At 41.5% G+C, this 14,264-nt stretch overlaps 1 protein-coding gene across 1 annotated transcript in view; it reads left to right on the forward strand.

The window, feature by feature from the left end:
- SLC22A4 (solute carrier family 22 member 4) overlaps positions 1-14,264 on the forward strand; it is a 54,257-nt gene that overhangs the window by 6,536 nt on the left and 33,457 nt on the right. Inside the window, exon 2 of the mRNA XM_067566585.1 lies at positions 8,787-8,890. Within this exon, the coding sequence (XP_067422686.1) occupies positions 8,787-8,890 (104 nt within the window). The remainder of the gene's footprint in view (positions 1-8,786; positions 8,891-14,264) is intronic.

Raw genomic sequence — 14,264 nt, forward strand, 5'->3', positions numbered from 1 at the left:
GGATGTTATTAAACTGTTTGACATTCAGTTATAAGTTCTTAAGAAAAGGATCACTAAACCCTGAATATTGTACCAGCCATAACTGAAATTTTAAACTAAAATCTTAATTAATTTTATTTCCCTGCTAAATTCTCCTCAAAAAGAGAACCACCCACAGATCTCCTGAATCCACCAGATCTTTGAGTGACAGCAGATTTCATGTGAGATTGCCTGCTTATCACTGACCTTCTCATGTTGCATGTCAGACAGTGGAAAAACTTTGAGGATCTGCTCTGCCTGTGTACATGGTTCAGTTCTGTATTTGGGGTATTCTTGTGCATATGATCTTGTTTCTAGGCTTTGTTCTTCAGCTAACTAACCTTGATTGATTGATTTCCTTGGCTTTTCCTTCTGGCTACTCAGGAAAGGTTACACTACTTCTTTCAGACTGAACTACAAAATTAAATGGACCTAAGTTATGTCAACGTACAGTCTCCACAGTGATTAAATTGGTTTTACACGTCCACACTACACTCCTTGTGTCGGTGGTGCACATCCTCACCTGGAGCACTTGAACAGATTTAACTACCAGTGTAAGGCATTGTGGGACAGCTTCTGAAAGGCAGAAAGAGTTGATGTAAGCAACGCAGTGTCTACACTGACAATACATTGACTTAAGCTCTACGCCTCTCGCAGAAGTAGAGTTATTAAGGCCCTTGTCTACACTAGCGCTTATACTGGCAAAACTTTTGTTACTCAGGGGTGTGAAAAAACCACATTCCTGAGCGACATATGTTTTTCTGGCAAAAATGCTTGTGTGGACAGTGCTGTTGGAGGGAGACACTGTCCTGCCGACACATCTACCACTACTCGTTGAGGTAGTTTTATTATGTCGGTGGGACAGCTCTCTCCAGTTGACATAACACGGCTACACAAGCGCTCTTACAGTGGCACAGCTGTACCGATACAGCTGTGCCGCTGTAAGTTTTAAGCGTAGACTAGCCCTAAGTCCGTGAACTTATTAAGTTGGTATAGTGGGCGAGTTACATCGGTCGGAGCTACATTTTAGTGTAGTGCTTACAGAGTTAAGTCAATGTAACGTTGACCTAACTCTGTACTGTAGACCAGGCCTCAGTCTCTGTCTCCTCCCTGTTATTTGACTTTACACAGACTGTTCTCCTACCTAGCACTCCATAAAATTGTGACATAGAATTACCTGATTATTGACTAATAAGTTAACCTCAGCTCAGATTCCTATCTTCCCTTGCACCAGTGCTGTGGGGAAGGTCTATAAATTGGCTGCTTGGGAGAGTAGGAAGGAGGATACTGTTACCCCTTTGGCGGGAGTGGTTAGCCAATATTCGGGATCTTGCAGAATTGTTTCTGTTTGGAGAATTGCACAATATGGGTCAGATATATTCTGTGTTGCAATTCTGTTTAGTTACAAAGAATATACAGAGTTGGTTTTTTTTGCTGAACACAGTAGGAATACACAACAGCAGGCAATTTCCTTACCCAGAAATCCCCACCCTGCCTTCCCTGCATGTACTGTCCCCAAGGAGCTATCTCTCTCTCTCCACCCTCCTAGGGTCATTCTTACAAGTGTTTCTCTTTCTGTCTGCTGGCTTTCTCCTCACTTTCTCTCTCTCTCTCACTTTCACTCACTCACACACACACACTCCTTGCCAAACAATCCCTTTGCCCCTGTATTTGTAATCAGGGAATTCCTCAGCCCACCTGGCTTAGTTTAGGGGTAGTCAATAGGTGGACCACAGGCCAATCTGGACTGCCAGACGCTTTTGAACAGATCCCAAAATATTTTTATTTACTTTTTATTATTTTATTTTGTTATTTTCTCTGGAATCTGGACATTGATTATATTTTGACCAAGAAATTTGAGCCTTGACAAAAAATAATTGACTACCCCAGTTTAGCTTCTGATCAGACTTTGCCATGTAGGCTGGGCCATTGCCTTGGGTGGTGGCTTCTGTTGTTTTCAGCTGTCTCGCTATATAAAGGGGCTTAATTGCTCCTTCCATTGACCATGAAAGAAGGGTGCTTAGCAAATCCATCATCTTTCAGGCCTCTGTTCTGTAGATCAAAGACCCACTTGATGGCAGCTATTAACACCTTTCAGCAAAACAACATTCTCCCCTTTCCCCCCCAGCTCTTCCCATTGTGCCAATGGATTTTAAAATGGTGAAACCCCAAATGAATTGTCCCAGTCAGAAATAATTTAACAATTTAACATTTATACAAGCTTAACTATTTACATTGTGTCTTTCTGTCCGGAGATATCATATCACCAACCCAAATCAGTTTTACTCCCATCCAAATCTACTTGTTTTCTTCCTGTCTGAGCTCTTTCAGCCAGGTGTGAAGAGCCACTTTCAGTGGGCTTGTGAAGAGTGTCCAGCAACTTGGGTATGGTGTTGCAGTGTGGCTGCTCACACCTGGGCTAGGCTAACCACATGCTCAGACTTGGGTGCCAATCGCCCAAGATAACTATAGTGAAGACATTCCCGTATACCTTTGTAGCTCAAAGCCACAACTTTGAATTGATTCTGGGAACAAACATAAAGCCAATGTACATTTTGGAGAGCTGATATAACAGGTGTATCCTGGCTAACATTACTGAACAGGCAGTGTTACGCCTTGTCAATGCCAGGGTTTTTGGACAAGAATTCCCCACTATTGCTAATGCTGATGCAGCTAAGAAAGTTAGTGCTCCTTACTGTAAAACACTTTAGCTCTCACACTGTCCTGAGGAGAGGACTCTTTCTGTTACAATCAATTATCAACTTGCTTATTAATATCAACTTCACTGGAATGTGCATAATTCCCAGCTGTGCATAATTGAAATGTGAACTCTTGCTCAGCATAAAGTAATGACACCAATCAAATGTGCAGCAGTTGTCAGCGTGGAAAATCCTCCAAATAAAAAACTGAATACAAACCACTACCATTTTAATGTACCTGCATAGATTACCCACTCAGCTGATTTTCTCAGTGATGCTTTTACAATAGATTGCATGAGATCTACCCAGAGTTGGCAGCTGATAGTATGGCTAGAGTACAATATATAATGCTGTCGTCTTTGTGATTAAATGGGGATGATCTTGCTATGTTTAGTACATTTGGTGCAGTACATGTGAAATTTATGATCTACAGACTTTCTTGAGTCATGAGAACCAGACTGTTTTTGAGTTTCACTTGAGTTGCTTGCTATCGATCTCAGCCTTTTAAACAAGGTTTCAAACAGCATTTATTCATTTGTTATGAACTGGATGGATTTGAAGACATTTGTAGGGTAGTTTCCTGCTAAGACTGAAGGTCTCTGCACTATATAATGCTAGGTTGAGCTCTGTAACACAATGGAACACTGAAGACAGTTAATCAGTGATTTCTGATAGAGTAACAAAATGTTGTATGTGGGAAAGCCAGTTGGATAATCTCTAAAAGGGCACTGTCATTTCCAGTAATGAAACTGATCTCTTCTGTTATTTTGGAGAGGTAATTGGTTTGCAGACCTGTAAATCCTAAGTGTCTCCTTTTACCAACAGCAGGCAGAATTCACTATTCTGTATGCCCTCACTAGCCTGTAGTAATCAAGTTGAGGTATTTGGCTATTGTGGAAGTAGTCTCTTGCCTTAATAAGTTTTGCTGCTGAAAGTAAAAGCACCTTCCTTTCAAGTTTACCAAGACTTTGCTCTCTGGATGTGGTTGGTCAGAATGACTTGTTTGTTGGTTAATAAATAATATATTAAGTTAAGATATTTCAGAAGGTATGTTTATAGTTAATCTACAAACTATAATTGAATTACTGCAGTCTGTTTTTGTGGATGATAGTAAATTGACTTTATTTGCAATAGTTACGTAGAGATGATGATCACGAACCTAATCCTACAGTCTTTAATCACACTGTCTTGTTGTTTAAAAGTTGCAAGATTGGGCCCAATATAGGAGTAAAAGGATCTGGTTTCTTCATGGAAACATTGATATGATGCTGGGGAGAAAAGGAAAAATAATTGGCTAATTTAAAAACTTTAAAATCAGGAGTTTGGTTTAGAAAATGTAGTAAAAATCTCACATTTTTGTTGCCTCTCCTTTTTTCCATGCCTGATTATGGGTCTCCATAAGATGCACCAGTTGGACAGATGCTAATATCTCAAAACAACCACTGTCACATTAAACGAAGTTGTGTTTGTGACCTGTTTTTGCCTAGGGTAGCCACCTGAAAATGCCAACGTCAGGCAGGCTGCAAAAGGAGAGACTTCCCAACCAGCCACAAATAATGCTTCTGATTCCCTACACTGGTTATCAAGAAGCTAAAACAATAATATACACAGCCCCCTTTACTGCATTTCAGTCTCTGGCTCTCAATCAGCCAATAGGTCCAGTAAAAAGATAAGTTATTTAAAAATCTATGCTCTTTACCAAAAAGGTTCTCCTGAACCCAAAGGGTCAGCTACATTACCAGATCAATATAAGTTTGGATTTTACCCAAGATACCACGCTGACAGCCAATCATTTAGTAATTAAAACTAAAGGTTTATTATAAAAGGAAATAAACAAACTATAAGAGAAATGTTAAATTATTAAAGCAATCAGACACATACAGTTGATTTGAAAGTCCATATATATTTGGTTTTTAGTAGAATTGTGGAGTTTGCAGGCTAGTGTAGTCCCTCTGGTGTACATCCAGTACCTGGATGGGTCTCAGTCCTTTGATTCACAGCTTCAGTTTGTAGATGAGTTGATCCAGAGGTAGGTGAAGACTGAAGACAAAATGGATGTGGTGCAGCGCCGCAGCAGCTACCTTTTATGTCCCTTGGCCTTTGCCATGCTGCTTATGGAAATTTACAGGAATAAGATGGAGTCCAGGGTCACATGAGTAAGTCCTGGTGACTCATCAGGTATATCCCTGGCTTCTCCCCTTGGGCCCATTGTACCTGTGAGTTTCCTTAATGGGCCATTAGCAGACTAGTGCTGCAGCCATCCTGTCTGGGATATCGCCCAGAAACACAGCACAAGTTGAAATACAGATATGTCAAACATATCCATAACTTCCAATACATACAATAATACTTCCAATCCAATCCAATACAGTAACACATGATCATAAACACTATCATCTTACTTAGCAAATTATAGCCTCTCTAACGGTACCTGACACAGCATAACTCATATGAATTATTATGATTTTGACATATTGATGTTAAATAATACCATAAATGGTCCCCCTAATCCAGCCAGCATCACAGTGTTGAGGTTAATAATAGTATAATTGTAGTCAGGAGAGAAAAGTAGGATTAACACTTGCTACTGTCTCCTAGAATGTAGGAGTTCAATAGACCGAAAATTATTGTAGACTAATATACTTGGTGCCAATAAGAGAATAAACTTAAATTTCCATTGAATGACATTAGATAGTTCATTTCTTGCTTGTGAAAAGAGTCGGGTTTCACACACTAAAAACAGAACCCTTCCATTCACTGACCGTTGAATTGCCTTGGAATCTCTGCTTAAACTGACAATGGGGGTCCCAAATGGTGACAGAGACTTCTGTTGAGCACACCTGTCCGTTAGGAATTATACTTGGATTCAATTTATGTAGACATTAAGCAGCCAGGCAATCAGAATAAATTTTGATCATATTCGCTGATCTACTGATCTAGATGTGAAATAATCTCCATTTTGCATTACCTATTTCTTGAATCATCTGGTATGGCTTGCATAAGGACTTAGTCATGTGCCTTCCATAACATTAACACTAATACTTTGGCTAACTCAACACATTCTGCTCCACTGTTCTGTGCTACAGTGGTGCACAAACTTTTCCAGTTGCGCCCCCCTTACCATTCCAGGAATTTGTCTTGCCTCTTCTCCAGTCATGCCCTATTACCACCCTTACTTCTGCGCTGCTGCTGGCAGTGGTGCTGCCTTCAGCGCTGGGCAGCCAGAGAGCGATGGCAGCTGGACAGGGGTTCATGTTGTTTGTAGCATGAAAAGACTATTTTTTTAATCCAACTCCCATCCTGTCTCGTCCTGCAATACCCACTCCCACCTGCTCCTGCATTGTTTGTTGATTTTTTTTATCCCGCTGCCATAATAACAGGGGTAGGATCAAAATTAAGAGTGGGTATTGCGGGGTGTTCCGTATGAAAATTAATCTTGTGGGTTTTTTGCCCCTAAATCATTTGAAAATTAGGCTAATGGTCTGAACAGCCCACAATTGAGATTTCAGCTGAAGTTATCCTCTGTCTAACTACAGTACATCTGAATAGATTTTATTTATTTTTTCAGACATTGCTTGGCATTATATTTCACGCTGTACCTGCTGCATTATCTAAGGGCAAGTTCCTGAAAAGGGATGGAGTTAAACATTATTCTGTAAAATATAATATTGCTTTGATCTGATGGTTATTCAGCCTAGATATATGGCAAAATGATCTAATCTGAAACTGATATTTGTGAACTCTGGACTCACAAGCAGTTCTGGCAAACACGTCTTAACAAGTTCGTTTATTTGAACATGTGCTGTGACAAAAACATACTCAACTGTCACTTGGTTGGGAAGAGACTCATCATGAACGTTCAAAAATACCTTGCGCTATCAAGTTGATGTAGGTTTACAATGAAGATCAATAGAAATGTTTCCACAGTAACTCGGTTTAAAGGTCCAATCAAAACAAATTCCAGTGACCAGAATAAATAGTTAACACTAAACTAGTTTTGCAGTTTATTAAATCAGAAAACATTTTAAAGGGGTGTTAATGTGTGAAATGAGTTGACTTTTTTAACCTGACAGTATTTCTTTTAGATACAGAAACACAACAAGCCTTGTGCCAGAGCAGTGCAGGTACAATGGAAACTTTCACGAATGTGGGATCATGCTGCCCTCCCGCCCCACCCTGTTTTAAACCAAGAACCTCATCTCATATGTAAATTACACTTTTCTAGTTGAACTCTTGTGGTGAGAGTCTCTACGTCAAAGAACTGGTGTAGGGCCCAGAAAAGCTCAGTGTTCGTGCCTTTTCAGTCAGGTCGGGGGTGGATTACGCCCTCTCAGTTTCTGCCTCCCTAAACATGCAGATCTCAGGGGTCACTTGTGTATATTTAGAGCACCGTGATAGCATTGCTTCTGCAGTTGTGGTGCTGGCCACTGCTCCTGGATCTCCATTCAGAAGAGCAAGATAAGGTTGAATTTCTCAGCATTTATTTTACTGACTTATTTTTCCCACAGCTTTGTGGGGAAGGTAGATACGATGCCTCTGCTATCAACTGTGCCAACCACCCCACCCTCTTTGGCACATGTACAGCTCAGATCTCTGGGATGCCCTAGGGGGAAATTTGTGCAGGGATCTATGAAGGAGAAAATGCTGTGGATCTCTCTCTCTCAGCCTTCTTCCACGTCAGTTACACCACACCCCATTCACTGAATCAGTGGGGGACTATCGGGCCCTGGAAAATAACCTGTTCTCAGAGACTAGAAATATTTACAGTTCTTGTAGCATTGAGTGGCTCTCTCAATGCCATAGCTCCAGTCACCACTTGAACACAACTATAATAAAGCTCCATAGATAACATTTTGACTAAATGCTTCCTCTCCCCCCTGTGAAAATGAGACTGCTGTTAATCCCATTAATTTAGAAAAAGTCAGAAAGGTTTTGAAGGGGATGTGGGGGGAGAGACCAGTAGTAAATATTTTATATTATAGCATCTAAGGGGCTTCAGTCAGGGTCGAGGCTCCATTGTGCTAGGTGCCATGCAGACACAGCAAAGAGACAATCCCTGCCCCAGTGGGCGACAGATTAAGAAGTAGGTGATGGGGATCCGTTGATACAAGCGTACAGTTGGGAAATATTTGGGTGCATGTCAGCTCTTTGGATCTTTCCTGTCTTCCCCACAGCTATCTGGTTTTGCTCTGGCCCTGTGAATGTGTCTCAACCTCCATTGTTTCTGTGTGGCCACAACAGCCAAGATTGCCAAAAATAACCAGTGGTGTTTGGGTGCCCAATTTAGGCTCACCTCATGGTGTCTTAATTTGCATTGGTGGGGGTTCGATCTGTTCTGAAAATTAGATCCCTTTAAGGTGTCTCAAGTTGGGCATCCAGAAATGCCCCCCACCTCCCATAGTGCTGCATCCAGCTGTCACCAAACTCTCATTTGCCTGCCCTTTGGTCATACCTCTCCGAGTGCATTGTAGGCCTGATAGACCGGGGGGGATTTAATTGGGGCCAGATAGGAAGGCAGCTAGATTTGAGGCCTCACACAACCACATTGAGGGGGGAAACAAGGTTCCTTATCCTGACTTATATGAAGTCAGTTGTAATTTTACCCATCCCAAGAAGAAATGAGGCGATTCCACTTTTTTCTTTTTTACTGCGCTTCTGGGTTGTGAGCCATCACTGTCTAATTAATACACTAGGCCTAGTAGAACCTGATATCCAGAGCCAGGCAGAAAAACAAGCATGGGAGAATTAGGCCAAAATATGTTGAAATCGGTGCATTTTCAAAATGAACTTGTTACTAAGCAGCTAATTTGAATAATCTTTTGATCTGAATGATTGTGAAATGTAGGGGGTCATCATTGTCTAATTAATGCACCATACCTTGCAGTGCCCCATATCCAAAGCCAGGCAGAAAAACAAGTGTGGGAAAATTAGGCCAAAGTATGTTGAAATCCATACATTTTCAAAACGATCTTGTTACTAAACAGCTAATTTGAATCACCTTTTGATTTGAATGATTGTGAAATGATATTAAGAAATAGGGAATGTTACATGGTGTTCTTTCTTTTGCAGTGGAATCTGGTATGTGATGATGACTGGAAAACCCCACTGACTACCTCCTTGTTTTTTGTGGGGGTGCTTATTGGATCCTTTATATCAGGACAGCTCTCAGACAGGTAAAGTACATACAGTAGTTTAGCCTTGTTGCTGCTAGTTTTGCACCTTACCCTTGCCCTTTAAAAAGGCTAGCCTAAGCCTTCCTTTCTGAGCATGTTTCAAGACTGATCCGTGCTCCACCAAAATAAATGGTGCTAAGTCATATACACTGAGATTTTAAAAGAGGCCTGAGGAAGTTAGGTGCTCAGTGCCCATGACTTCCGTTGGGAATTGGGCACCTGACCTCATTAGCGTCTTTGAAATTCCTAGCTCTATTCTTCTGTTTGTTCAATAGGCACCTTCAAGTATACACTTCAAACTAGGAACTAATCTTTGCAATGTGCACATGCATTTGCCTTGTACTCGGATGTGGTGATATTTGACCGTTCAACAAAGGGTCTGTTGATGTTTCTTTATCCATGCTCTTCAAGTAGTTTTTCATCAAGAATAAAATCTCCTCTAACATCATAATGGAAGGCCCAGTCTCGGAGCAGTGAGATGGCTTGAACTCAATCCACCATTTTTGTCCATGTACTCAGGAGGGTTTGGTGGAGAAAAACTGAGCAGATCCAAAATGAAGGATGGAGACAACCCTAAATTATTGTAAATCCTAACATGATTCATCAGGCCCAGATTTTTTTTTCATAGATTCATGCTTCAGATTAAAGACTAGAAGGGATCGTTAGATAATCTGATTTTACCTCCTGCATATCACAGGCCATCGAAAACCATCCATTTACTCCTGCACTGAGCCCAAAAGCTTGTGCTTGGTTAATGCCTCTCTTCCAGAAATGCATCCAGTCTTGATTTGAAGACATCAAGAAGATCTGGAGAATCCACCACATTCTTCAGTAGTTTGCTCCAGTGGTTAATCACCCTCACTGTTAAAAAAACTATGTATGCCTAATTTCTAATTTGAATTGGTCTTGCTTAAGCTTCCAGCCATCAGTTCTTGTCATGCCCTTTAGGACCTGATATTTTCTCTCCATGAAGGTGTGTAGACACTGTAATCAATCTGGTTTATAATCAGCTAAACAGATACTCCTCTCCTCCAAAAGAGTTGTTATGTTGGGTTTGATAATGAGCTCTCATTCCCTAGAAAATGCCTCATGCAGCAGGCGTGATATATAACCTATGACAGCCAAACTCCTACTACTTGCCTTCTTGTGGCGAAGGTGTCCTTAACTGAAAGTGTGGGTGTGAAAAGTGGATGTCTAGTACCTATTAGCCAGACTGCTCTGGACAGAGGGGGCCTGTTAGCTTTGGTAGGAACACCATCTAGGGGAAGGGACTCTGATTTCAAACTAAGAACTTCTGGCCTGGACAGCCGGTTTGTAAAAGTTGTGCCAATCACACATGCTCTATATGCTCTATGAGTCTCAGTCTTCGGGGAGTATGTCAGTGCAGTGCTAGGGCATCCACTAGAAGCAACATGTGACCACTTCGCCTGAAAGCTGTAGGAAAATGGGAAAAGGTTACCATGTTCTGGGTGCATGTGGCTAAAGAAGTGAGCCCAAGAACTACGTTTGGCTTCCTTGAATATGGGAACAATGGCTGGGAAATCAAGAGAAGTAGCTAAGATGCTGAAGAGAAGGGGAGTGCACATTGCCTGCATACAAAAGTGAAAATGGAAGGCGTTGAAATCCACTGACATTGGGGTGGGTTACAGGATAATGTGTCATGGCTGTGTACCAAGGGGGAATGGAGTAGGTATGATTATAGAAGTAATATTAAAGGATAGGATAATGGACATCCAAAGGAAGAGTGACTGGCTGGTGAAAGTTAGAATAGCACTGAGCAGAGAACAAATATTGAATGTTATATGAGGATACGTGCCACAGATTGGTTGTATGATGGAGAAGGAGGAGTTACAGATAGTGCTGAATCAAGTGATAAGTGAAGTACCACAAGTTGAGGACCCATGGGAGAATACAGTGAGGGCCACAGTGACTGTCATGGAGAACGAGGATTTGAAACTAGAAATGAAGCTGGTGAAGATATCTTCGAGTTAGCCAGAGCCCACAGCCTGGTTGTTGCCAGTACCTGCTTTGCAAAGAGGGAGAAGCACTTAATTACATGCAAGTGCTTTGCCAATAGGTCCCAGATAGATTACTTCCTGACAAGAGGAAGAGACTATAAAGTGATCCCAGCAGAGCAGATTGCAGAGCAACATACATTATGTGTAATGGACTTCTGGGGGGGAAAAGCTAGTGGGGGACAAAAGATGAGTTACAGAACTAAGATTCAAGTGGTGGAACCTCACAAATAGAGAAGTTAGTCTGAGATTTAAGAATGAGGTTCCATAGAGATTGGTGTCGTCATGTTGGTTTGGTTGTTGTCCAGTGAAGTTTGGGGAGGAAAATATCCAAAAATATTACAGAAAGTGCACAAGCTGCCTGTGGCCAAATGATGGAAGGATGGAAATTTCGTAGCAAGGAGACATGGGGTCCCGTGATCTGCCAAAAGTAGTAAAGAAGAAGGAGAAAAGGTTTTAAGCAGTGGCAAAAAGTAAGAACTGTGGAAAGTTATGAGGAATACAAGCTGGTAAATAAAATGATGAAAAGTTAATGAGTCGCACGATTAAATGGCTGATCCAGTGCCATTCCAGTGATTCCAGTGCCAGGAAGGTCAACAATGGATGAAGTGTTTGCAGCCCAAATATTGCAGAAGACCTGGGAAAAACACAAGGAATTGCATTTTGTGTTTGTGGATTTGGAGAAGGCTAATGACAGAGTTCCTAGAGAATTATTATGGTGATGTCTGCCAGAGACATATGTTTGGTCTATCATGGATACGTATGAGGATAGCACAACAGTAGAGACGTAACTGTGGTTAGAGTGAGTCATTCACAGTGAAGGTAGGTCTATATCAAGGATCAGACTTAAGCCCATTCCTATTTGTGACTGTAATGGACACCTTGATGCAGGAGATTGGGAGAGAGAGAGCGTCCATGGAGCATGCTTTTTGTCAGTGACATTATGGTGTGCTGTGAAGATAAATATGAACTGGAAAGGGGTCTAGAACTGTGGAAGGCTGCATTAGAAGAAAACGGCTTACAAGTCAGCTAACCAAAGACTGAATTCATGTGATGCTTTGTTGAGAGGGACAATGAGAAGCCAGCAAAACTAGATGATATTGACTTTAAAGTCTGTGCAGCAATCTAAATACCTCCATTCAGTGTTGAGCATTGATGGGAATGTTAGGAACTGCATGAAGACCAGCACTTGGTGTAAATGGAAGGAGATGATGGGAATTCTCTGCAATAAGAATATGCCAAGTAAACTAATAAGTAAAATATATAAGATCATGATTAGACCTGCCTTGACATATGGGATGGAATGCTGGCCAGTGAGGAAGAGGGAACTACTACTTCCTACTGCTGAAATGCTTGGAGACGAAGAACAAGAGATGCTAGCCCTGACTGATGGAACAAGGCGAAAGGGAAAAAGAAGAAACAGATTGAATGCAAAGTCTCTCACTGCAAGGCATTTTCTCCAGCCCTCGAATAATTCTTGTGGCTCTTTTTTGCACCTTCACCAATTTTTCAACATCTTTTTCAAAATGGGGACCCCAGAATTGGATGAAGTTGTCCTGGTTCAGGGTTAGCTACGCCTCTGACCCCTTCCGTGGTCTCTCTCTGAGTGCACCCTCTCTGGACTTTATGCCTCAAGTCTTTACCTCTCTGGGGTGGAATCCTGCAGTTCACCCACTCTTAGACCAGGATACTAGGCTACAGCTCATGCACCAGTTGTGATTGCTCAGCAAGCCTGATGGCGTTTGAGATCTGTGAGTCTTCTCTTCAGAAGCTGTGACCAGTGTGAATACAGTGAGCCAAAACAGCCTTTTCAAAACAAGTATTGTATACTATCAACAGTTAGGAACAAAGCATGACAGGTGCAAACTTGGGTAACACAGCAGTCTCTATATGCATAAATGACTTACCTAAAGCTTAGATAGGCCTATCTTATCCAGACAGCCCAGCCTCTCAGACTGAAGGGACAGTCTACATCTCTGCAATCTCTGTCTCCCTCTCTCCCTGTTCTTCAGAGTTCACCCTATTATGCATCCCAAAGTTCTTTGTCTTGCCCTGTGTCTCTTGAGCCTGGTTAAACTGGCTTGCGCAGCCCACCAAGGGGTCAGGGATAGACTTCAGAGCAGCATTGTCCTTTAATGTTCAGCGAATGGGGGGCGGGCTATTGGAAGTGTTTGTCCACCTTCCTGTCTATGGGTCTCTTAAGCCATGCCTGATTTCACCCCTTACAATCGTATAGCAAACAACACCAGAACACTCAACCGGAGGGACATAAAATATTTTAAAAATATTATGGGCATCTTCCACATCCTTCATAGCACTATTCCAGTATTGGTCTCACCAGCGTCATACACAGAGATAAAATCATCTCCCTATGCTTACTCACTATGCCCATGACTAGATCCAAGCACCATGTGAGACCTTTTTGCCACAACCTTGCTTTGGGAGCTCATGTTGAGTTGCTTGTCCACTATGACCCCTTTTATGGAGCAAGCTCAACGATATTGTGTGTCCACTCAACTCTTGTAGAAGGAATCAGCTTCTTGGGATGATGGATGTGGCTTTGTAAAACTTGATGGAAGTTTTAATCCTAAAACCTCAAATATTAAATTCCATTTAATCCAAAAGTAATCCACTGACTCTTGTCCATAGTGCAGATCTCAGTTAATGTTATATTTTAAAAAGGAGACATGATCCTTAAACTTTTCTGGCACCCTTTGTAGAGTGGGAAACCTCTTTTTAAAAAAAATCTCCAGCATGTAAATTGATTTCAGATAAGTTCAGTTCCGCCTTGCTGCTGTCAGGGCCCTAATAGGACTTTTTAGCAACATTTTTGAAAACAAAGAGTTGTATGTTCTGCAGCAACCACTCTCCAAGTGACAGAATATTGTAGCCATCATTTCTAATAAAAGCTCTTTAAGCTCTACATACAGATCAATGTGTCCTTGTGAATGAGCCAGGTGTCCTGTGGAAAAATAGCATAGGATCATGTAATTAAAGACTGTATCATAATGCATATGCAAATGGGGCCAAATTAAGTTTGCAGAGGCAACCTTAATTTTGTCTTTTCCTAACTTTTGAGTGCTTGACTTTACAACCATAACGTGGTATGTGGAAGGGCTATGGGTCTTTAAATCCAGAGATAAGCTTGCAAGTATATTTCCATAAGAAAAAAGGAATAGAAATGTAATATAGACAAAAAGTGGACGATGAAAAATGGAGAGAGGATAGTATAGTTGAATCATCGCTAGATTTCCACTACCTCGGTTTTATTGTTCTGGCAGAGTAAGCTGCTATGAGATTTGCTCTCCTGCATCTTGATTCTGTATCCGCCGCAGTCACGGGCAAAGCTCCCATTGACT

This window comes from Emydura macquarii, unplaced genomic scaffold, assembly GCF_026122565.2.
Source record: "Emydura macquarii macquarii isolate MOO-44397 ecotype Brisbane River unplaced genomic scaffold, CSIRO-AGI_Emac_v2 contig_2768, whole genome shotgun sequence".
NCBI classification, from domain to species: domain Eukaryota; kingdom Metazoa; phylum Chordata; order Testudines; family Chelidae; genus Emydura; species Emydura macquarii.